The sequence below is a fragment of the Panthera leo genome, chromosome C1 (genome assembly GCF_018350215.1).
Source record: "Panthera leo isolate Ple1 chromosome C1, P.leo_Ple1_pat1.1, whole genome shotgun sequence".
NCBI lineage: Eukaryota > Metazoa > Chordata > Mammalia > Carnivora > Felidae > Panthera > Panthera leo.
The window spans coordinates 53,818,884-53,843,973 of NC_056686.1; the positions used below are offsets into that span (position 1 = coordinate 53,818,884).

At 36.8% G+C, this 25,090-nt stretch overlaps 1 protein-coding gene across 8 annotated transcripts in view; it reads left to right on the forward strand.

Annotated features, from left to right (window-relative positions):
* Positions 1-25,090, forward strand: part of LEPR (leptin receptor) — a 190,152-nt gene that overhangs the window by 162,162 nt on the left and 2,900 nt on the right. For 7 of the 8 annotated variants that reach the window (XM_042952035.1, XM_042952036.1, XM_042952032.1 and 4 more), the window contains 4 exons: positions 6,666-6,848; positions 8,266-8,361; positions 10,198-10,303; positions 11,573-11,648. In XM_042952035.1, the coding sequence (XP_042807969.1) occupies positions 6,666-6,848; positions 8,266-8,361; positions 10,198-10,303; positions 11,573-11,648 (461 nt within the window). Of the gene's footprint in view, positions 1-6,665; positions 6,849-8,265; positions 8,362-10,197; positions 10,304-11,572; positions 11,649-22,715; positions 24,781-25,090 lie in introns of those variants that run through there. The other variant, XM_042952039.1, reaches the window with a different exon arrangement.

Sequence of the window (25,090 nt, forward strand, 5' to 3'; positions counted from 1 at the left end):
TTAGGCTCTTTCCATAATTTGGCTATTGTTGAGAGTGCTGCTATAAACATTGGGGTACAAGTGCCCCTATACATCAGTACTCCTGTATCCCTTGGATAAATTCCTAGCAGTGCTATTGCTGGGTCATAGGGTAGGTCTATTTTTAATTTTCTGAGGAACCTCCACACTGCTTTCCAGAGAGGCTGCACCAATTTGCATTCCCACCAACAGTGCAAGAGGGTTCCCGTTTCTCCACATCCTCTCCAGCATCTATAGTCTCCTGATTTCTTCATTTTGGCCACTCTGACTGGCGTGAGGTGATATCTGAGTGTGGTTTTGATTTGTATTTCCCTGATAAGGAGTGACGTTGAACATCTGTTCATGTGCCTGTTGGCCATCCGGATGTCTTCTTTAGAGAAGTGTCTATTCATGTTTTCTGCCCATTTCTTCACTGGGTTATTTGTTTTTCGGGTGTGGAGTTTGGTGAGCTCTTTATAGATTTTGGATACTAGCCCTTTGTCCGATATGTCATTTGCAAATATCTTTTCCCATTCCGTTGGTTGCCTTTTAGTTTTGTTGGTTGTTTCCTTTGCTGTGCAGAAGCTTTTTATCTTCATAAGGTCCCAGTAATTCACTTTTGCTTTTAATTCCCTTGCCTTTGGGGATGTGCCGAGTAAGAGATTGCTACGGCTGAGGTCAGAGAGGTCTTTTCCTGCTTTCTCCTCTAAGGTTTTGATGGTTTCCTGTCTCACATTCAGGTCCTTTATCCATTTTGAGTTTATTTTTGTGAATGGTGTGAGAAAGTGGTCTAGTTTCAACCTTCTGCATGTTGCTGTCCAGTTCTCCCAGCACCATTTGTTAAAGAGACTGTCTTTTTTCCATTGGATGTTCTTTCCTGCTTTGTCAAAGATTAGTTGGCCATACGTTTGTGGGTCTAGTTCTGGGGTTTCTATTCTATTCCATTGGTCTATGTGTCTGTTTTTATGCCAATACCATGCTGTCTTGATGATGACAGCTTTGTAGTAGAGGCTAAAGTCTGGGATTGTGATGCCTCCTGCTTTGGTCTTCTTCTTCAAAATTACTTTGGCTATTCGGGGCCTTTTGTGGTTCCATATGAATTTTAGGATTGCTTGTTCTAGTTTCGAGAAGAATGCTGGTGCAGTTTTGATTGGGATTGCATTGAATGTGTAGATAGCTTTGGGTAGTATTGACATTTTGACAATATTTATTCTTCCAATCCATGAGCAGGGAATGTCTTTCCATTTCTTTATATCTTCTTCAATTACCTGCATAAGCTTTCTATAGTTTTCAGCATACAGATCTTGTACATCTTTGGTTAGATTTATTCCTAGGTACTTTATGCTTCTTGGTGCAATTGTGAACGGGATCACTTTCTTTATTTGTCTTTCTGTTGCTTCATTGTTAGTGTATAAGAATGCAACTGATTTCTGTACATTGATTTTGTATCCTGCAACTTTGCTGAATTCATGTATCAGTTCTAGCAGACTTTTGGTGGAGTCTATCGGATTTTCCATGTATAATATCATGTCATCTGCAAAAAGCGAAAGCTTGACTTCATCCTTGCCAATTTTGATGCCTTTGATTTCCTTTTGTTGTCTGATTGCTGATGCTAGAACTTCCAGCACTATGTTAAACAACAGCGGTGAGAGTGGGCATCCCTGTCGTGTTCCTGATCTCAGGGAAAAAGCTCTCAGTTTTTCCCCGTTGAGGATGATGTTAGCTGTGGGCTTTTCATAAATGGCTTTTATGATCTTTAAGTATGTTCCTTCTATCCCGACTTTCTCAAGGGTTTTTATTAAGAAAGGGTGCTGGATTTTGTCAAAGGCCTTTTCGGCATCGATTGACAGGATCATATGGTTCTTCTCTTTTCTTTTATTAATGTGATGTATCACGTTGATCGATTTGCGAATGTTGAACCAGCCCTGCATCCCAGGAATGAATCCCACTTGATCATGGTGAATAATTCTTTTTATATGCCGTTGAATTCGATTTGCTAGTATCTTATTGAGAATTTTTGCATCCATATTCATCAGGGATATTGGCCTGTAGTTCTCTTTTTTTACTGGGTCTCTGTCTGGTTTAGGAATCAAAGTAATACTGGCTTCATAGAATGAGTCTGGAAGTTTTCCTTCCCTTTCTATTTCTTGGAATAGCTTGAGAAGGATAGGTATTATCTCTGCTTTAAATGTCTGGTAGAACTCCCCTGGGAAGCCATCTGGTCCTGGACTCTTATTTTTTGGGAGATTCTTGATAACTGATTCAATTTCTTCGCTGGTTATGGGTCTGTTCAAGCTTTCTATTTCCTCCTGATTGAGTTTTGGAAGAGTGTGGGTGTTTAGGAATTTGTCCATTTCTTCCAGGTTGTCCAATTTGTTGGCATATAATTTTTCATAGTATTCCCTGATAATTGTTTGTATCTCTGAGGGATTGGTTGTAATCATTCCATTTTCATTCATGATTTTATCTATTTGGGTCATCTCCCTTTTCTTTTTGAGAAGCCTGGTTAGAGGTTTGTCAATTTTGTTAATTTTTTCAAAAAACCAACTCTTGGTTTCGTTGATCTGCTCTACAGTTTTTTTTAGATTCTATATTGTTTATTTCTGCTCTGATCTTTATTATTTCTCTTCTTCTGCTGGGTTTAGGCTGCCTTTGCTGTTCTGCTTCTATTTCCTTTAGGTGTGCTGTTAGATTTTGTATTTGGGATTTTTCTTGTTTCTTGAGATAGGCCTGGATTGCAATGTATTTTCCTCTCAGGACTGCTTTCGCTGTGTCCCAAAGCATTTGGATTGTTGTATTTTCATTTTCGTTTGTTTCCATATATTTTTTAATTTCTTCTCTAATTGCCTGGTTGACCCACTCATTCGTTAGTAGGGTGTTCTTTAACCTCCATGCTTTTGGAGGTTTTCCAGACTTTTTCCTGTGGTTGATTTCAAGCTTCATAGCATTGTGGTCTGAAAGTATGCATGGTATAATTTCAATTCTTGTAAACTTATGAAGGGCTGTTTTGTGACCCAGAATGTGATCTATCTTGGAGAATGTTCCATGTACACTCGAGAAGAAAGTATATTCTGTTGCTTTGGGATGCAGAGTTCTAAATATATCTGTCAAGTCCATCTGATCCAATGTATCATTCAGGGCCCTTGTTTCTTTATTGACCGTGTGTCTATATGATCTATCCATTTCTGTAAGTGGGGTGTTAAAGTCCCCTGCAATGACCACATTCTTATCAATAAGGTTGCTTATGTTTATGAGTAATTGTTTTATATATCTGGGGGCTCCGGTATTTGGCGCATAGACATTTATAATTGTTAGCTCTTCCGGATGGATAGACCCTGTGATTATTATATAATGCCCTTCTTCATCTCTTGTTACAGCCTTTAATTTAAAGTCTAGTTTGTCTGATATAAGTATGGCTACTCCAGCTTTCTTTTGGCTTCCAGTAGCATGATAAATAGTTCTCCATCCCCTCACTCTCAATCTAAAGGTGTCCTCAGATCTAAAATGAGTCTCTTGTAGACAGCAAATAGATGGGTCTTGTTTTTTTATCCATTCTGATAGCCTATGTCTTTTGGTTGGCGCATTTAATCCATTTACATTCAGTGTTATTATAGAAAGATACGGGTTTAGAGTCATTGCGATGTCTGTATGTTTTATGCTTGTAGTGATGTCTCTGGTACTTTGTCTCACAGGATCCCCCTTAGGATCTCTTGTAGGGCTGGTTTAGTGGTGACAAATTCCTTCAGTTTTTGTTTGTTTGGGAAGACCTTTATCTCTCCTTCTATTCTAAATGACAGACTTGCTGGATAAAGGATTCTCAGCTGCATATTTTTTCTGTTTAGCACACTGAAGATATCGTGCCAAGCCTTTCTGGCCTGCCAAGTTTCAAAGGAGAGATCAGTCACGAGTCTTATCGGTCTCCCTTTATATGTGAGGGCACGTTTATCCCTTGCTGCTTTCAGAATTTTCTCTTTATCCTTGTATTTTGCCAGTTTCACTATGATATGTCGTGCAGAAGATCGATTCAAGTTACGTCTGAAGGGAGTTCTCTGTGCCTCTTGGATTTCAATGCCTTTTTCCTTCCCCAGTTCAGGGAAGTTCTCAGCAATTATTTCTTCAAGTACCCCTTCAGCACCTTTCCCTCTCTCTTCCTCCTCTGGGATACCAATTATGCGTATATTATTTCTTTTTAGTGTATCACTTAGTTCTCTAATTTTCCCCTCATACTCCTGGATTTTTTTATCTCTCTTTCTCTCAGCTTCCTCTTTTTCCATAACTTTATCTTCTAGTTCACCTATTCTCTCCTCTGCCTCTTCAATCCAAGCTGTCATCATTTCCATTTTGTTTTGCATTTCGTTTAAAGTGCTTTTCAGCTCCTCATGACTGTTCCTTAGTCCCTTGATCCCTGTGGCAAGAGATTCTCTGCTGTTCTCTATACTGTTTTCAAGCCCAGCGATTAATTTTATGACTATTATTCTAAATTCACTTTCTGTTATATTATTTAAATCCTTTTTGATCAGTTCATTAGCTGTTGTTATTTCCTGGAGATTCTTCTGAGGGGAATTCTTCCGTTTGGTCATTTTGGATAGTCCCTGGAGTGGTGAGGACCTGCAGGGCACTTCCCCTGTGCTGTGGTGTATAACTGGAGTTGGTGGGCAGGGCCGCAGTCCGACCTGATGTCTGCCCCCAGCCCACCGCTGGGGCCACAGTCAGACTGGTGTGTGCCTTCTCTTCCCCTCTCCTAGGGGCGGGACTCACTGTGGGGTGGCGTGGCCCGTCTTGGCTACTTGCACACTGCCAGGCTTGTGGTGCTGGGGATCTGGTGTATTAGCTGGGGTGGGTAGGCAAGGTGCACGGGGGCAGGAGGGGCAGGCTTAGCTCGCTTCTCCTTAGGTGATCCACTTCAGGAGGGGCCCTGTGGCAGCGGGAGGGAGTCAGATCCGCTGCCTGAGGTTTGGCTCCGCAGAAGCACAGCGTTGGGTGTTTGCGCTGAGCGAGCAAGTTCCCTGGCAGGAACTGGTTCCCTTTGGGATTTTGGCTGGGGGATGGGCGAGGGAGATGGCGCTGGCGAGCGCCTTTGTTCCCCGCCAAGCTGAGCTCTGCCGTCCGGGGGCTCAGCAGCTCTCCCTCCCTTTGTCCTCCAGCCTTCCCGCTTTCTGAGCAGAGCTGTTAGCTTATGACCTCCCAGACGCTAAGTCGCGCTGGCTGTCGGAACACAGTCCGTCAGGCCCCTCCGCTTTTGCCAGCCAGACTCGGGGGCTCTGCTTGGCCGGCGAGCCGCCCCTCCGCCCCGGCTCCCTCCCGCCAGTCCGTGGAGCGCGCACCACCTCACCGCCCTTCCTACCCTCTTCCGTGGGCCTCTCGTCTGCGCTTGGCTCTGGAGACTCCGTTTTGCTAATCCTCTGGGGGTTTTCTGGATTCTTTAGGCAGGTGTAGGTGGAATCTAAGTGATCAGCAGGACGCGCGGTGAGCCCAGCGTCCTTCTACGCCGCCATCTTCCCTCCCTTCAAAGTGTAACTTTTTAATGGAAAATTCAAATCTCCTGTATCTCTACTAATCTCTTCCATGAAGTCTTTGCTTATTGCTTTGATTAGGTATGTCCTAAATTGGGGTGCTTCCTACCTTTCTTAAGGTATTTTATATCTTGCCTTATATTAATGATTAGTTTTGTACGTATAGTGTAAGCTTCTTGTAAGTTCCATAGCATCTACACAATGTTTTACACTAAAAATATTTTCCATCAAGATGTTCTAGAAATATTTATTGAATGCTGCACTGTGTTAGGTGGTGGGAACTCCAATGTGAGAAAAACTATAATGGTCTCAGTATCCACAGAGCCGAATCAACTTTTTGATTATTTAATTAACAAATAATCAAATAATCATACAAGTTGATGCTTATTTACAAACTGAGATAAATGTTTCCAGGAGAGGAATATAATTTTATAAAAGAAAATAAAATAGGAACCTGACTTGGTATTGAGGATTAGAGAGGCTTTCTTAAGCAAGCAGTATAGGAATGAAACTTCCCCAAAAGAGCACTGGCTCTTGAGAGGGTAAGAGTCTGACCGAAAGTCCTTGTGGCATAGGAGAGGACATAAAGGAATTATTATCCTCACATATGGAAATACAGTGGAGGCAGTGGAGGCTTTTTTTTTAAAAGTAGGCTTCATGCCCAGCACAGAGTCCATTGTGGGGCTTGAACTCACAACCCTGAGATCAAGACCTGAGCTGAGATCAAGAGTCGGATGCTCAACTCACTGAGCTACCCAGGCACCCCTCCAGTGGAGGCTTTTAAGTGAGACTCTGTGAGGAGGGTGTTAAATGATCAGATTTGTTCTTTGAAAGCACAACTCCATCAGCAGGAGAGAAGAGTTTGGAGAGAAGTAGAGGGGATGATTAATAAGCTTGGGCAGTATTCCAGTGGTGAGCAACTTCCTTGACTCTATCCAAAATCCCGTTTTTGGTTTCTCCTCAATAGCATATATTCCCACATCTTTCTGCATACATGACTCTGTGGTACAAAAATAATTGTATTATATTTATTTATATAAATGTCAGCCTTCTCTTCCTTCTCCTTTTGTCTAATAGGTTATATGTGCCTTGAGGGTATTTGATTTTTTACATTAATTTTGAATTTAAAAACAAATTTCCTTCTTTTCCCCTCAGTAAATACCGTGCAGTCACTCAGTGCTTATCCTTTAAACAGCAGTTGTGTGTTTCTTTCCTGGAAATTATCACCCAGTGATTACTCTCTGATGTATTTTATTACTGAGTGGAAAATTCTTAATGAAGACAGTGAAACTAAATGGCTTAGAATCCCTTCATCCGTTAAGAAGTATTATATTCATGGTAAGTTTGCTGTACTTTAATAAGTTTCTCTTATGGAGTAGTAGGAGAGTGATTATTAGTTCAAATAACATAGCCAGTTAATGAAAACTTAAAAAATATAGATGATACTGCCATCTTACTACATATAATTCTATCCCTTTATCATAAACATTCAATTCTATTTCATTTGATCCTTTTAAAATATTTTACACCGTTGTAATCATATCATCTATCAACTTTTTTTCTGATTTGTTCCTTTGATATATCACAAGCATGTTTCTCTTTTCTCCCCAATCCTTTTAACCGTATTTTTAATGATCATATAGCATCTTATTCTAAAGTCTACTTAAACCATTTATTTTTTTGAGAACATTTATTTGCTTCTAGTTTTACCTTTTTTTTTTCTAGACTATTTTTTAATGGCTTTTTTTACTATCTACCACCAAATTGTTTTCCCAAATATGTGTACCAACATATAATACCACTAGTGGAGAGTGGGAGTGCCAGGCTGAAGGTCTAAAAATGTAGGACTTGGTGATGTAGGCAATATAAACTCCCCAAAGTAGACCAGTTGCCCCAGGAGGTGATTAAACCGCATAATATAGTATCTCCAAGTCTGAGTAAGGTTGAAGTAGGGAAGCTAATGATTACCATGATCCGACAATACAGTATCACTCCAGAGACTTATACTTCAGTTGCATTCCAAAGACCCTAGCATCAGGGCACATAGAAACGATTGATAGAGAACTAAATTCAGTTCATTACCACTGTGGTCCAGATGATTATTTTTGTGCTTTTATTTAAATTATGGGAATATATAATTTAGGCTTCAAAGAGATTGATCCCTTGTGGAATATTTATATATTATCAACATTTGTAAAAATGATACATCACTGATAGATTTGTTTTGAGCTTTGTTATACAGATGGTTGTTCCCTTGATGGGGGGCGGGGTGGGGGGCTGGATAAGCAAGGGGACTCCTGGTCCCTGCCCCTACTTTGCATTTCATAAGACTTTAGTCTCACAGCTGCCTTGAATAGGGAAACTAAGTAAACTAAATGCATATGAAAGAGGAATGTTGCTAGCTTTGGGGATATGGCAGAGGAGGTAGGGCATATTGTCCTAGAAAGGGAAACTGGAAGCTCATATCCTATGAGCTTGAACAAATTGGTAATCATTGGAACGTGCCTTTGAAAATTGCAATCTTCTGTCTCTGGGTAATATTTTCAAAAATTAGATACTAAGTATTGTCATTACTAGGAGAATTTGGAATGCTTAGGTTATTTTTGAAACTTGCTTAGTCATCAGTTTCGATCCATAAATAACTAAATTTCTAGGTGTGGAAATATAGGAGAGTCACCTAAAATTTTTTTATATAAGTTTTAGTCATTAATATTAATTCAGTAGGAATGACCCTTCAATAAATTTTTCTCCTCAGATCATTTTATTCCCATCGAGAAGTATCAATTCAGTCTTTACCCAGTATTTATGGAAGGAGTGGGGAAACCGAAGATAATTAATAGTTTTACCCCAGGTAAATTTTTTTCCTTTTGGTTTCTTTTTACACAGATGTGTGGTTTTCTGCTCAGTTAGCAGTTATATTGCCATCTGATTATATTCTTTTTGATGAAGTCATGGAAGAGTCCAGAGTCTTACATAGATGTGTCAGGGAGTGATTGCAGTAGGGGTGTATGGTTCCCTGGTGGTAGTAAGAAGGAGAACAGCCAAGCATGGTATTGTATTCTCGTACTGGAAATTAAATTTTTCAGTCTCAAATTGGATAAAAAGTTAATGGAAACAAAATAAAGGGAGATATGCAGCTGTACAATAAAATTCATCATCAGAAAGACTACTTGGAAAAATAGGACTTTTCTGTACAATTCATATAAATGTATCTACCCCAAGTAATATGTTTGGGGGTATATACTTATGAGCCTTTAAATTTTAATCAGTCTTTTAAAGGAAACATTTTGTTCCCTAAAAATAAAACTAGAAAGGTAGTTATAGAAATAAATTCACTGTTCCTCTTAAATTTCTGATTCATCTTACCGTGGTTGGAGTATTAACATTTTGATTTTGCTATTACTGTTCACATTGTCTTCAAATCGAAGCAACCTAATGATGAAGTTGAAGAGAGAAATATTTTTCCTGGTTTCAGAATTAAAATAATTATAAAAATCCATTCATTATTTGGCAAATACATGTTGGGCACAAGAACTGGGGATTGAACAGTAAACATCAGTCTCTGTACTCATGGAGCTTAAACCCCAGTGCTCTAATGGGAATGACAGTAAACAAATCATGTATAATATAACAGCAGATAGAAGTAAGTGCCATGGGGCGCCTGGGTGGCTCAGTCGGTTGAGCGCCGACTTCGGCTCAGGTCACTATCTCGCGGTCCGTGAGTTTGAGCCCCGCATCGGGCCCCTGTGCTGACAGCTCAGAGCCCGGAGCCTGTTTCAGATTCTGTGTCTCCCTCTCTCTGACCCTACCCCATTCATGCTCTGTCTCTCTCTGTCTCAAAAATAAATAAACGTTAAAAAAAAAAAATTAAAAAAAAAAAAAGAAGTAAGTGCCATGAAGCAAAATAAAAGTAAGATGAGTTAAAGTGTGGCTCTTTAGGGGCTCCTTGTTGGGGGGGGGTCTCAGTAGGGTAAGCGTCTGGCTTCAGCTGAGGTCATGTTCTCATGGCTTGTGAGTGTGCACTCTGTGTAGGGTTCTCTGCTGTCAGCGCAGAGCCCAATTCGGATCCTCTGTCTCCCTGTCTCTCTGTCCCTCCCCTGCTCACACATTCTCTCTCTCTTTCTCAAAAATAAATAAACATTAAAAAAAAGTGCTGCTTTAGTTAGGATGCCCAGAATTGGTCTTTTTCTCTGCGCAGATGACATTTAAGTCAAGACCTACAAGTACAAAAGAAGACATTTCAGGCAAAGGTTAGCAAGTGCAAAGTTTCTGAAGAGCAAGTATATTTGGTAGCTCAAGAAAAGCAAGGTCAATGTGTGTGTAGTGAACAAGGTAAGACATTGGCAGGTGTTGTAAGTAGGCTTCTCTAGAAGCAGATGCTGAGACAGAGTCATCAGAACTTTAATTGGTACTTTGACTTATATAACCTAAGGTGATCAAATGGAATTGGCAAAGAAATAATTTTGAAAAAATGTTTTGCTAAATTACAGTAAACATAATTCTGAACAAAATAATCATTTTATTAATGTGACCATAATTATAGTTTACCTTTTTCTTATTTTTATATCTTTAAAGTAATGCAGATTTATGATAAAATCAGAAAAAAAGTCTATTGTAATTATTGATACAGAAAGATGTTATTATTTTCTCAAGCTTCCGAATCATGTGAATTATATGTCTTTTTCAGATGATATTGAAAAACGCCAGAATGATGCAGGTCTATATGTAATTGTGCCAATAATTATTTCCTCTTCAATCTTATTGCTTGGAACATTATTAATATCACACCAAAGGTAATGTACTTGATGTGAAAAATCTTTATGAAAAAAGCCCTTGAGCATATTTAAACCTTAATTTAAACCCCAAATCAGAAACATTAAAGTATGCTAGATATGTTTATGTGTATTCAGTATACAATTAAGATAGCCTAAAAAGAAAAGGCCTGTTTTCAGGAAACCACATTCTGTTTTGCTAGTACCACATAAACATCATGGAAGAAATTCATATTTATTTATTTATTTATTTATTTATTTATCCATCCATCTATCTATTTATTTATTATTATTTTTTAATCTTCATTTTTAAGAGACAGAGAGGGAGAGTGAACACGAGCAGGGGATGGGCAGAGAGAGAGGGAAATAGAGGATCAAAGATCTGAAGCAGGTTCTACATTGAGAGTGGAGAGCCCAATACAGGGCTCAAACTTACAAACTGTGAGATCATGACCTGAGCTGAATTTGGACGCTTAACTGACTGAGCCACCCAGGCACCCCAGAAATTCATTTTTAAAATGTAAATACATTCAGGAAATAACAGGCTTATAACAGGAAATCCTAAGCAGTATGTTCTCAGATACGGCAAAAATGACTTTTAGAGTTGTAGATTTTGGGTTGAGGACTTTTAGTGATGAAGATTTACCTGGAGTGCTCAGTTCATTTTTAAAAATCAGCACTGCATGGCTCCCCAGTTTGGCAAATAGCCTTGTTTGGCAAATAACCTTGAATTTCTTGTGGTTCTGTGGGTGCCCCATCACTGTGTGCTGAGAGGTCTGGACCAATGATATTATTTCACACATGCCAAATCTCTACAGAAACTTTTGTCTTATAGCAGAAAAGAGGGACAGGGGGTTTTAGAATCTGAATATATCTTTCAGTCAAGTGAGCTGATGAGGCCATATCAAGTGGAATTGTTTCTGAAATTCAATCGATGGCCACTTTTATTTTTTTATTTTTTCCCAATATATGAAATTTATTGTCAAATTGGTTTCCATACAACACTCAGTGCTCATCGATGGCCACTTTTAATGTATTATTTTCTCCAAAAAAAATCCATGACAAGTGTTCAGCACAGTGCCTGGCATAGAGCTTTCAAATAGTGTTGGTTATTTTTATTATTATACTGGTTATTAGATTTGATCTAGACAGAACATTGTGGAAATCTTCATGGGATAGTATCTGAAATGAATCAAGCCCTACTGAGACATGGCTGATTAATTTCTAGTTTGTGCACTCATTAACTGTGAACATTTTCAGTATGAATGTTTTGTTATTTATCCTTTGCAGAATGAAAAAGATGTTTTGGGAAGATGTTCCAAACCCCAAGAACTGTTCCTGGGCACAAGGACTTAATTTTCAGAAGGTCCCTTTTTCAATTTTTTTAACCCAAAATATATAAGATTGCATTTAAATGCTATATGCCTTGTATAGCTTCAAACATTATTAAGGTTTAAAATATTTTAAGGATATGGTTTAGGTCTTATTGTATTCATTTAAATATGAGTTCTATTTAATTTAATTACATATTTTTAAGAATAGCAAGATGCAGAGATTTAAAACCAGCATGAAACAAAATTCAGTAGGTAGTTTATCATGTGGGCATTAAATATATATCTATATCACAGTATATAATAAAATAAATATTAGAATATTAAGAGTTAAATCTGATGAAGAACAGATATTTGGATATACTTTTTTGGTATAAATTGATTGTCTTTAGGTAAAAGCTGGAATCAATATTTTTAATCCCTGTAATTATTACCATAATTATTTAAATCAATTAAAAAGTATAAAAATAATTCTGGCCTCAAACACCACAACCTGAAAAATATAATTACTGTAATAAAGCTTACATTTAAGTACATTGGTTTTTTTTCAAGCTAAAGTACTTTATGAATTAGCTACAATAAAATAATTTGTACTTACATCTATGATAGGATTTCTTAGAAACCTCTAGTGTTTAATATTTCATTAGTTCTTGTAGTTTCCCTTGAAGCCAGGTTGGTTTTCCACCCATAAAATTGGGAAAATAGAATTCAGTTTTCATGTCCAAATATCAACATGCTGTTTTAAATATCAGTCATATGGAGGTTATTAAGCAGTCTCAATGATTGCATCTTTATTATTAGTCACTGTTGAAAAGTCTTCACTGGTTTCCTTTTAGCTACAAGATAAAGTACAGTCCCTTTAAGCTAGCACTCAATGACTTCTGTCTACAGTCTGTTATCAATTTACATATCCTATCTCTTCTGTCCCTGGGCCTTGGTCATGCCTTTACTGTTCCCTTTACCTCTACAGCCCCACCATGTCAGTGAAGACCTTGCCCTTCTAGGCCCTCTTCCCCAAACCTTCCTTTAACAAAAGTAGTTCAGAATTTCTCCCCCTCTAAGTTCCCAGAGTATTTTACTGTTTAATTTTTGTGAAAAGTGCTCTGAATTCCTGGGGAGTATTTTACCCCTCACAAATATTGACTGACTTCCTGCTGCATGTGAAGTATGAAAGTGAAGATTCAGTAAAGCATTGCTGGTAATTCATAAGAGTGTCTGCTTATATACGTGCAAATCACTGAGACATAGTCGTATATGCTTCAATCTGCAGCATCTCAGTTTCATTTCCTGTAAAATGAAGTTTAATAGAACTTACATCATAAGATTGTTTTGGGGATTGAAGAAGATGGTACTTGTAACATAGTTAAGTTTCAATAACTATTAGTTATCATTATTTTACATATTTAGATGTTTTAAATTATTATTCTTTCAGTTACACTGTGGGGTAAGTATCATTATCTCCATTTTATAGAAGAAAAAACCTGAAGCGCATAGTGATTAGGTGATTTATTTTAGAACCTGGCTTGGCTTCCCTGTTTGTCTCACAGTGGAGCCTGCTCCATTAGTTCTTTTTCTCTCTAGCGGTGGCTTTCAATTTTTTTTTTTTATTTGACCATGACCCACAGTAAGAAATACGCCTTACCTTGCAGCCCAGTACACGCATAGATGTAGATATGCAAAACTGAAAAAGGATGTCAAAGTGATTTTATTATATGCAGTGCTATTTTCAAAATTCTATTTTGTTTTAAAAATACTGATTGCAACCCAGTACGTTGATTTCACATACTAATGGCCTATGACTTGAGGTTAGAAAAACACTGCTCTACAGCTTATCGATGAACAAATGAACAAATATGTAATATTGTAGATATAACAGTGCAAACAATTAAATTGTAATCTTTCAGCAGAAATTAGTCTTTTTTATATTAAATATAATTTATTGTTAAATTTGTTTCCATACAATACTCAGTGCTCATCCCAACAAATGCCCTCCTCAATGCCCATCACCCACTTTCCCCTCTCCCCCACCCGCCATCAACCCTCAGTTTGTTCTCAGTGTTTAAGAGTCTCTTATGGTTTGCCTCCCTCCCTCTCTGTAATTTTTTTTCCCCTTCCCCTCCCCCATGGTCTTCTGTTAAGTTTCCCAGGATCCACATATGAGTGAAAACATATGGTATTTGTCTTTCTCTGCCTGACTTATTTCACTTAGTATAAATACCCTCTGTTCTGTTCACGTTGCTGCAAATGGCCAGATTTCATTCTTTCTCATTGCCAAGTAGTATGCCATTGTATATATAAACCACATCTTCTTTATCCATTTTTCAGTTGATGGACATTTAGGCTCTTCCCATAATTTGGCTATTGTTGAAAGTGCTGCTATAAATATTGGGGTACAAGTGCCCCTGTGTATCAGCACTCCTGTATCCCTTGGATAAATTCCTAGCAGTGCTATTGCTGGGTCATAGGGTAGATCTATTTTTAATTTTTTGAGAAACCTCCACACTGTTTTCCAGAGCAGCTGCACCAGTTTGCATTCCCACCAGCAGTGCAAGAGGGTTCCTGTTTCTCCACATCCTTGCCAGCATCTATAGTCTCCTGATTTGTTCATTTTAGTCTCTCTGGCATGAGGTGGTATCTCAGTGTGGTTTTGATTTGTATTTCCTTGATGAGGAGTGACATTGAACATCTTTTCATGTGCCTGTTGGCCATCTGGATGTTTTCTTTAGAAAAGTGTCTATTCATGTCTTTTGCCCATTTCTTCACTGGATTATTTGTTTTTTGGGTGTGGAGTTTGGTGAGTTCTTTATAGATTTTGGATACTAGCCCTTTGTCCGATATGTCATTTGCAAATATCTTTTCCCATTCCATTGGTTGCCTTTTAGTTTTGTTGATTGTTTCCTTTGCAGTGTAGAAGCTTTTATCTTGATGAGGTCCCAGTAGTTCATTTTTGCTTTTAATTCCCTTGCCTTTGGAGATGTGTTGAGAAAGAAATTGCTGCAGCTGAGGTCAGAGAGGTTTTTCCTGCTTTCTCCTCTAGGGTTGTGATGGTTTCCTGTCTCACATTCAGGTCCTTCATCCATTTTGAGTTTATTTTTGTGAACGGTGTAAGAAAGTGGTCTAGTTTCATTCTTCTACATGTTGCTGTCCAGTTCTCCCAGCACCATTTGTTAAAGAGACTGTCTTTTTCCCATTGGATACTCCTTCCTGCTTTGTCAAAGATTAGTTGGCCATACATTTGTGGGTCCAATTCTGGAGTCTCTATTCTATTCCATTGGTCTATGACACTGTCTTATCTTCAGACCAGGTAGCACTAGTTTTAAAGATGTTCATTCTCTTTATAGAAACTTCACTTTGTTTTGAGTCCATCTAGCCCCATACCTCTCTCAGCTATGCACTTACTTGCTGTAAGCCCTTACTCCCCTTTCATTAAACAGAAGTCATGGTATTTTTTTAATTTGTAAAATATTTATTCCTCTCCTCTCTCTTCCATTGTAAATTCATATAGTAACATTTTTGTAGCTATAGTGATATTTCAGCCATATATATTTATTTGTCGTTCATTCATTCATTCAGTAAGCACATAGTGAGTATTTATATGTAAGTCTAGGATATTGCTTGGATCTTGGAAAACAAATTTTTAAGAGATTTTCCTTAGTATCTGGGAAATAAGACAGATCATAAAGGAGTGGCTGGGTGGAAAGCAGGATAGAAAGAACTTGTCTTCTTTACCATCTCCAAAATAGTTGATTCATTTTAAAATTCATTAATTTCACTCATTCACTCATGGGCTATTTATTGAATACCTATTCTGTGCTAGTCACTATGCAATATCTTCAGGTTGTAATGACCAGAAAACAGAAATTCCTGGAGCGAATGGTCTAGTGGGGAAGATAAGCATCAATCAATGATAATGAAAATAATAATAATATATATGATCTATATGATATACTAATAATTATAAACAACATGTTGTTAAAGAAAAGGATCCATTGTGCTGAACTTAGTGTGTGGGATGGATGGGGACAAGAGGGTGAAGATAGGAAAGCGACAATCGAGCTAAGCTCTGGAAGATGCGTAGTCATTAAATAGATTTTGTGGTGGAGGGGTAGAGCCCAGGCAAAGCCACCTGCAAATATAAAGCCCTGAGGTAGAAAGGATCATAGCACATTCACAAACTGAAAATAGGGAGATTAAAAGACAGTGTAGTTTTTAATTACAATGTAATATTTAATTTTCTTAAATATGAAGGGTTCTTTCTTTTAATATGAGCTTTTTTTTTTTTTTTTTTTTTGGGTCAGAAAAACTACCTATATAAGCAAAAATTTTAAAGCTTCACTATACAAGTATATATGAATGCAGAGAATAACCATCTCACTGTCTCTTTAGGGGAAGCTAAAATATTCTGTCTTCAACATGTGAAGCTCTGAAATTTTCCCTATGCACCACCATGAAAATGGTTTCTAAGTGTTTACCAGGGCAGGGAAATGATCAGGCCCATCTCAGCAAATGCACTTTGAGCCTGCACCAAATGTCTTTTCCTTTCCAGAAAATGGTGTGTGCAAAGGAACCACTTGATGGGTAGAAGTCGGGTCAGTAAATATTTGTAGACTATGTGCTCCCCTGTCTCACATGGACATGATGAAAATGAGCACAAAGCTGCAGCAAATCATCTGACAGACATTATATACAAGGAGACTGAAATACCACTAAAATTTCCTATGTTCTGATAAAATAAAGAAGTGTGAAGAATTTTTAGGATACTTAAAGTGGGTGTGAATATCCTTATTTGTAAGACCGATTTTCCCCCCTCTGCAGATATTTGACTTTATATAATCTTATAAGATATTATTTGAGCACAACTAGTCCTTAAGATGCATAATTTATTTCTAGGGATTAATAGGTACACAGAAAACATAATCAGGAATAAAGGAATTTTTGGAATATAATGGCGATATTTGAAGAGTGAAGAATATAATTTCAAAGGATTTTACTAATGGTAAACATTTAATCCTCTAAAATTCAATAACTAAGAAAAATCTCATTTTCTACTTTATCTCCTAAATAACTAAAAATAATAGTTTTTAGTCTAATAGAGAAAAATAATATAGTGTAATTCATACTAATTTCTAAAAAGGGTAAGGCAAATTTACTATTGGCTCTTCACTTTCATATTTTATTTTATTTAATTCTCATAGGCCTAACCGTCTTAAATTTTATGACGACCATACTGAGTCTCAGAGTGGTTCGGTGGCTTGTCTTGATCATCTATCCTGTACTTGTATAAACCTTCGTTAAACCCCAGTCCATTGGACTCAAACTGCTACCCTTGCCATCAGTTCCATATTAACAAATGTATTACTTAATTTAACTAGTGCCATTAATTGTACACCTAAAAATAATTGAAATGGTAAATCTTATGTTATATATATTTTAACAAAATTCTAAAAATGGGTAAAAATCTGAATAGACATTTAAAAATATTTTTAAATGTTTATTTTTGAGACAAGGGGTAGAGAGAGAGGTAGACACAGAATCCAAAGTAGGCTCCAGACTCTGAGCTGTCAGCACAGAGCCTGATGCAGGGCTAGAACTCACAAACTGTGAGATCATGACCTGAGCCGAAGTCGGACGCTTAACTGACAGCCATGCAGGAGCCCCTGAATAGGTATTTTTGCAAAGAAGACATATAAGTGAAAAATAAGCACTAATGCATATATGTTCAACATTGGGGAAATACAAGCCAAAAACACAAGATACCACTTTACACTGGCTAGAATGGCTATAATCCAAAAGATGATAAGTGTTGGTGAGAACATGGAGAAATTAGAACTCATACACTGCCAGTGGGAAAGTAAACTGATGCAGCCCTTTCTGTGCTAACAGCACAGAGCCTGCTTGGGATTCTCTCTTTCTCTCTCTGTCTGCCCCTCCCCCTGCTCATGCTCTCTTTCTCTTGAAGTAAATAAATACACTTTAAAAAAAATGATGCAGCCCTTTTGGAAAATGGTCTTAACAGTTCAACATAGAATTACCATATGACCCAATAATTCCACTGCTAGGTATGTATCCAATAGAAATGAAATCATGTATTTACATGGAGATTTATACATGAATGTTCATAACAACATTGTTTATAATGGCCAAAATGTGGCAACAAGCCATATTTTTTAATATCCATCAAATGCTGAATGGATAAGCAAAGGGTGATATATCCAATTCTAAAACAAAAGGAAACAACAAACAAAAAACCCACAACGTGTTGCAAAGCAAACATACTGTGGTAGTCCATTGTTCTTAAAAACAATGACAGTATTTTTTAAGGAGATAATTTTTTACGTGAAATATTTTCCTTAATTTGTTCTTCACATTCAGATTACTTTGAGCATTGGTTTTTATGAAAGTAATCTATACTTATAATTCTTTAGATATCCAACCTGGTTTCTAAAATACTCCCTAAAAGTAATCTCTTCCATTTTTTAAGCTATCATTCTCATTGCCTTTGGTTTATAATTAATCAAAAATCCATATTTGCCTCATATTTTTTTATTGATAAAAGTTAAGATGAAGTTTGTCCTGCTTATTCCTCTCATTCGTTTTGGTCCCTCCTTCCCTTTTTAGGGGCACTGACTTTCAAGAATATAGTATGTATTTGTCTAGTTTGTGCTTTTGTACTTTACTGTATCTGTATATGTGTATCCATGACCAATAAACAATAATACTTTTGGCATTAATTAATGTTATCATGCCTTCCATGTCATTCAAAAATTATTTTTGTTCTAAGCATTGTTTTTTGAGATCTTTCCATGTTGATGCCATTAACGGAGTTCAGCTATGTGGACTGGCCGATTGTATTCCATCCTATAAATATATCATAATTCATATGTCCATCCCCCCTATGGATATTTAAGTTGTTTGCAAACTTTTTCTATTCATTGCAAACAATGCTGCTGTAAACATGGTTGTTAATATCTCTTTGTTCTCTGGGGATGTATATGTCCCATTATTTAAAAAGATAAGTTTTTGCATGAGCATGTGATCAATGTGCCTGGTTTAATAGTGAAATAGTATGGAAGAGCATTTGTTGCAAAGTAGAGTGTCCTCCTCCATCCCTAACTACCCTTAGTCTTGCTTTCCAAATGCTATTACTTTAAACTGGTTTGCTTTTAACTTTTCTGGCAAGTCATCTTTATATTTCTAAAAATAATATGCTTACACCACTACGGAATGTAGACATGATCAATTGGTTTCTGGCTATAATGAATATTTATTGATACACATACTTTTCCTTTCGTTCTCCTTTTCCCATGCTCCTACGACATACTGTGTTGTCGCTTTTTCCCCATTTTTTTCAGTAATTACTCTGCAACCTCAGAAGAATCTTTTTAAATTCCATTTACTTCCATCAATACAGGCCACTTGTAGGAGCTCCCCTTCTAGGGAGCTTTATTGTTAAATAAAGACATTAGCACTCTTACCTTCTCTCTCCACCTCCCAGTCTATGTAAATAGAACTCTTCGCTTTAAGTCAGGATTGATAGCATGTTTTGTCCTATAATCATTGTAAAAAACACAAAGTCAGTAAACTGCATTTAGGTGGCTATGGGTATGTAAACACTGTTCCTTGAAGAACAAGTAATAGACGTGATGACATTTCTTGGTAGTTCCAATGTCACAGGAGAATGTTTTTTTAAGAGATATTAGAAATATTTCACCTGTTGGTCAGAATTGTGCCAAATTTTAGTTGGCTTCGTTTTTAGTTTTTATGGTGTTGTTGTTGCTTTTTCTAGTGTTTCTAATTGCCTTTATAAAAATGTTATGTTTATTTTTGAGAGAGAGACAGAGGGTGAGCAGGGGAGGGACAGAGAGGGAGACACAGAATCTGAAGCAGGGTGCAGGCTCTGAGCTGTCAGCACAGAGCCCAGCACGGGGCTTGAACTCATGAATGGTGAGATCATGACCTGAGCCAAAGTCAGATGCTTAACCGACTGAGCCACCCAGGTGCCTGCTAATTGCTTCTTTCAAAGTGTTTTTGAATGTCTGTGTGCTGCTATTATACAAACTTCTTCACTGGACACCTTTTCCCGGTGTATCTGCCCAGGAAACCCTATATCCTCCTACTTCAATCCGGATAAGGTGTTTTCTATAATTTCTACGAGCCGTCACCCAGAATTTTTCCTTAACTGGTTTCTAGTGATTGCTGCTTCCTAAGTTCGTTTCCTTCCTCTTTCTTGATTAACTACATCCTTAAGTAACCTCCTAAGAAATGTTATGTGCTAAGTCAGAGTCTCTTCATGCCTGAAATTCTTTTCATTGTGCCTTCATTGATCATTAGTTTGGTGGAGTAGCCATTTCCAGATGGGACAAACCTTTCCAATTCAACTTTGAAGCAATTCCTGTCTCATCATCTAGCACTCAGCATTGCTTCTGAGAACTCAGATGCCATTCTAATTTTTACTCCTCACTGGTTACTTGCAGTTTTCTTGCATTTAAAAATTCTCTCCATTTGTGTGTTCTAAAATTTCAGTGATGGATCTTGGGAGGTTCTTTTTCATTTAACTTGGTCACCATTTGAAGATACTTTCAATTCCATGCCTTCTGTCTTATCTAAGAAATTATATTATTTCTTTGTGATTTCCTCTCTTCCTGTTTCTTTTGTTTTCTCTTTCTAGAATATGTATTTGTTAGATGTTGAGCCCTTTGCATAGATCTTCTATATTTCTTATCACTTTAATATGTTCTTTTGTTGTGTTTTGTTTTACATTGAGACCTTGCCATATCCTGTTCTTCTAGTGTTTCTGTTGAACTTTTATTTACTATTACATTTGTAAATTTGCAAGCTTTTTTTTTTCAGAGTATTTTGTTCTGGTTTTATATATGATATTTTCTTAAATCTTACTAGAAGGACCATTTTAAGGATCATTGTTTGAAAAATTCTCTTTTTTCCTTTTTCCCTGAATTCCCTTTCTGCCAGGATCCTATTTTCTTCTTGTTTATATTGGCTTTTCTTTTTTTTAATCTCAGACTTTCCCTAAATATCTAGTAATTATTTGGTTTCCTTTAATGTTTTAGAATGAAACTGTAGATGAGCTGATTGGGAGCCCAATGTGTATAGGCAGGGATTGTTGCTCTGGGTGGGTAGATAGGGCTCTGGCTAGCTGAGGAAAAAATGTACTCACAGTCACTAATACCCCACAGCTGCTTAGTAACTCCCAGGAGAGCTCCTTTGTTGCTTTTGAAAACAAAACCTCAATTTGGGTGTGGAAGGTAGTTCTAATATAAAGGCTCTTCCATATACAACAGAGAACTGGAAGAGCCCCATTCCTTCATATCTTCTTTTACCTGCCATTTCTTCACTCATTTCTTCACTCAACTCACTCATTTACCTGCTTTTACCTGCCATTTCGTCACTCACCATCTCAACTGGATTCAACTAGGCAAACTGGCTTTCTCTTCAGCCACAGCCTGCTCTGGAGATACTTTGGTTTGTAGCTTTCTTTGCTCATCCTCGTTGGTCTATACTCTTCTGGTTGTTTTCCATCTTCTAGAAGTGAATTCAAAATCTTATTCCCTCTTGCCTTCTCAGGTTATCTTCTGTGCTGTGGGTATATATTTGTTGTTTGTGTACTTTTATTGTGACAGAGTTCTACAAAGATGAGAGAGAAATGTGTTCAACCTGCCATCTTGAACCAGAATACTGTGCTACACCATTTCTTTTCATACTTTAAAAGTCAGAATCTTAAAAATAAATTAAAAATAAAATAAAAATAAATATATAAATCAGAATCTTAAACAAAAGTTGAATTCTTGTAGGAAAATACAATGACGCAATAGACTTGCTTTTTCTTCTAATGCAAATTTCATAGTGTTTAAAAGACTGCAACCAATTTGGTTATTTACCTTTCTCTTTAGCAGTGTTGCCTAATCTATCATTTTCTTCCTCTAAATCTAAATCATCTGTAATTTTTTGGGGTGGAGGGGGATCTAACCCCGCTTCTTTGTTGTCTTCTTCACAAGAGTGTACTCCAGTTAACGACTTACTTTAGAAGTGAGAAAGCTAAAGCCAAATAGATTTTCCCTTGTGATTCAAAGACTATCCAAGATTCCTCAGTCTGCTCTAGGCCTCCAAAGAAGAAGCTCAAAGACCTGCAGCTTCCCAGAATGCCAGCCTCACAGATCTGAGGCAGAGCAACTCTGAAATTGGTCTTGCAGAAGTGGGTAGAGCTGGTGTGGTTTTGAGTTGGAAGTTCTATTTAGGAGTACACGTTACTGGGCTTAGAAATACCTATTTCACTCCCCTAAAATATGATTTCAGTTTTCTTTACTTTCCTGTTCTTCATATTTGTTATATGCCCATGAATTATAAGTAGCCAGAGGAGAGACTGAATTAATCGGCTGAAATCTAACACAGCAAGTAGAAAAAGCAAAACAAATAACATGTTTTCCTGCCTGTTTGCAGTTAGCATCTCTTTTCATCTTTCCATTGTTTTATAGAAAGTTTGTTAGACTGGAAGAAAATAAAGAACTAAGTTGGGGTCCTCACTCTGCTCTAATTAGCTCTGTAACTTTAAGCCCCAGTCAATTTGTTTATAAAAAAAAAAGGGAGACTCATGGACCAGATGGTTTCTTAGATTTTTTTTTCCCCCTAGATTAGATTAGATTTCCTAGATTAGAAAAATCATGATAATGGTCCACTATTTCAGTTCTTCTTTCTCTTAATTTTTGAACTTTTGTTTTTACTCCTCTACTCTTTTACTCTTTCTTGTTTCAAGCTCTCTAATACTTCTCCTGCTCCTCACTCTCCCCCGCCTATTTATCTTTCCAGCTCTTTGTTCTTTCTCCTTATTCTGTTATTATTGTATAGTTTTTCCTTTTCTGGGGTCACCAGGACTGTTCTTAGAGTGTGATATTAAGGCATGCTTTACGGAAATAGAAAAGGCTACCTTAGTTCAAAATTTTACTCTTTCCTCAAAAGGTACATTACTGTAGTATCACAGAAGAATTGATAGTCCAGAAGCCATGCCTGAGAGAAAATGTTTTTGAAATATTTTATCTTTTGCTTTCTGATTTTTTGTTTTGCTTTCTTATTTTATTTTATCTAAACAGAGAATGGATATTCTTTGAAGCTTAATCATGATCACAACTGATGAACCCAATTCTTCCCAACATTCTGTAGAGTATTAGAAGATTTTTACATTTTGAAGAAGGGGAGACAAATCTAAAATAATATTTGGTTGAACTATTGAGAACTAACATATAGTGGATGATGCTGATTTAGAACTTAAATAGAAGGGTAAATTTGGGGTCAAGATGTAGGTCTCAGTCCACTGCATTTTGAATATATGCTTACTTTTCAGGTCACATGAAGTTTAACAAGTAATATTCATGGTGTCTGGCTTTTGATTTATCATTTGGATGGTGGTCATAAAACGTTAAAAACTATGACTGTTGCTCTTCCCATGGGTCTATTAGATATTATCAGATATGTAGTAGACAGTGCTGTAACTAGATGAAAGCTACAACTTCTGACACATAACTTTGCAAACACAATGAATCTAATTATAAAATACAGTAAAACTATTTAGCTAATATTTTCACATCCCAAATTTTCCATTTTATATTCTTCTCTAGACATCTGAGCTTATAAACTGACCCACTTGGGTGTTGTTTTGAATGTCTTATAGCTTTTATGTCTATCTAACTTTGGTCAATCTGGGAATTTCTATCGTTGGTATCCTTGCAAATGGCTTATGTGCTAACTTCTGTTTCAGTTCAAAGAAAGCCAGAAGTTAGGGTTTGTGCTGGTCACAGGCCAATGGAAGTTACAGTTCGTATCAGGATGACCTGACATATCCAGGTCAGACTGACCAGATCAGAAAACACATCAGTCTCCAATTCAGCCTCTTTGGAAATTCCTTCTTAAATTTATTTACACTGAACCACCCAAAGCTTCTGGCAGGCATAGAAGTACATAGTGATGCAAAAAGGGAGCTTTTCCAACAAGTTCATGGCAAGGGTAGGACATTTCTCCCTGAAAAAAAGACCCTTGCTGTTTCTATGATGCTAGCATACTAAGTGTGTTATGTTGCTCACATTCAAAATAAACCAAAGCCTCTGTTTGATGAACCTAAATAATATTCAAATTTAGGTAAAGACAGATCACTAGCATTTAGATTTCACTCAGAGTTTTATTTGATTACCAAAAAAGACACTAAAAATGAGGAGCAATGTGTCCTTTTCCCCTTCATTGACTTTGAATAGGTATCATTGGAATGTAAAATCAAAGTGTGAAATTATGAAAGAATATTTTTTAATTCCTACCAGCTGAATACATACTTAATATGTTCCCAGACTGTTCTAAAATCTTTAAATATTAGGTGCATATAATGATTAAGATTTTGTAATGAACATACTTTTAATAAATGTTGGTGACCCATTGATGAAATATACCTCAATAATATATGGGTATGTGATTTCTTATTAATTATCTTCCATCTGGATGCATTTGAAGATAATTATTTGGTACCAATAATTAGTTACCAGTTATAAGGTTTTAGAGGACATGAAATATGCCAGAGCCATCATCTGAAGAACATATATGAGTCTGCGTGCTATTGGCTATTTGTGTGTATTTTTTGTTTTCATGTTGATAGCATGTAATTCCTTTATTTGGTGATCTTATTTTCTAGGTTCATTGAAATTTTAAGAAATTCAAGACACACAGAGTAGCAAGTTTAAGAAAAAACAATATGAGAAAATAAATGTTTGAAGCAAATCATAAAACTAATGATAAATTTCTGTCAGAAAAAAAGGCATAGGAACTGTTTTCATATATTATGTTCATAAATAACAGAGAAGGTTGTGTTAACATGATGTTTGTCATTATGTAGTATTTTAATATCTATATAAATGTATTCCATTTTTTATCATATTTAGCATTTGGTATATTTATTCTTTATGGTTATAATCACAAATATATTTCATTTAAGAATTTAGAACTGTGCTAATGAATTATGTTTTTATATGAAATATATTTGCCATTATGAAGAATAGTTGGGGATACTGTTATTTCAGGGAATAAATTTGAATTCATTCTGGTAGTTTAAAAATTGTAAAATTCAGGGGCACCTGGGTGGCTTAGTCGGTTGGGCGTCCGACTTTAGTTCGGGTCATGATCTCACAGTTCGTGAGTTCAAGCCCCACATCGGGCTATGCGCTGACAGCTCAGAGCCTGGAGCCTGTTTTGGATTCTGTGTCTCCCTCTCTCTGCCCCTCCCCTGCTCACACTCTGTCTCTGTCTCCCTCAAAAATAAATAAACATTAAAAAAATTTTTTAAATAAAAAAAATAAAAATAATTGTAAAATTCAAAAGGTCAATCATATGTATGTTTCACAAATTGAACACATTTTCAGTAGCACTTCCTTTAGTTGCGTTAATTTTTCAATGTGATGTGTCCACAGTGTTCTTTATTTTGCACTTA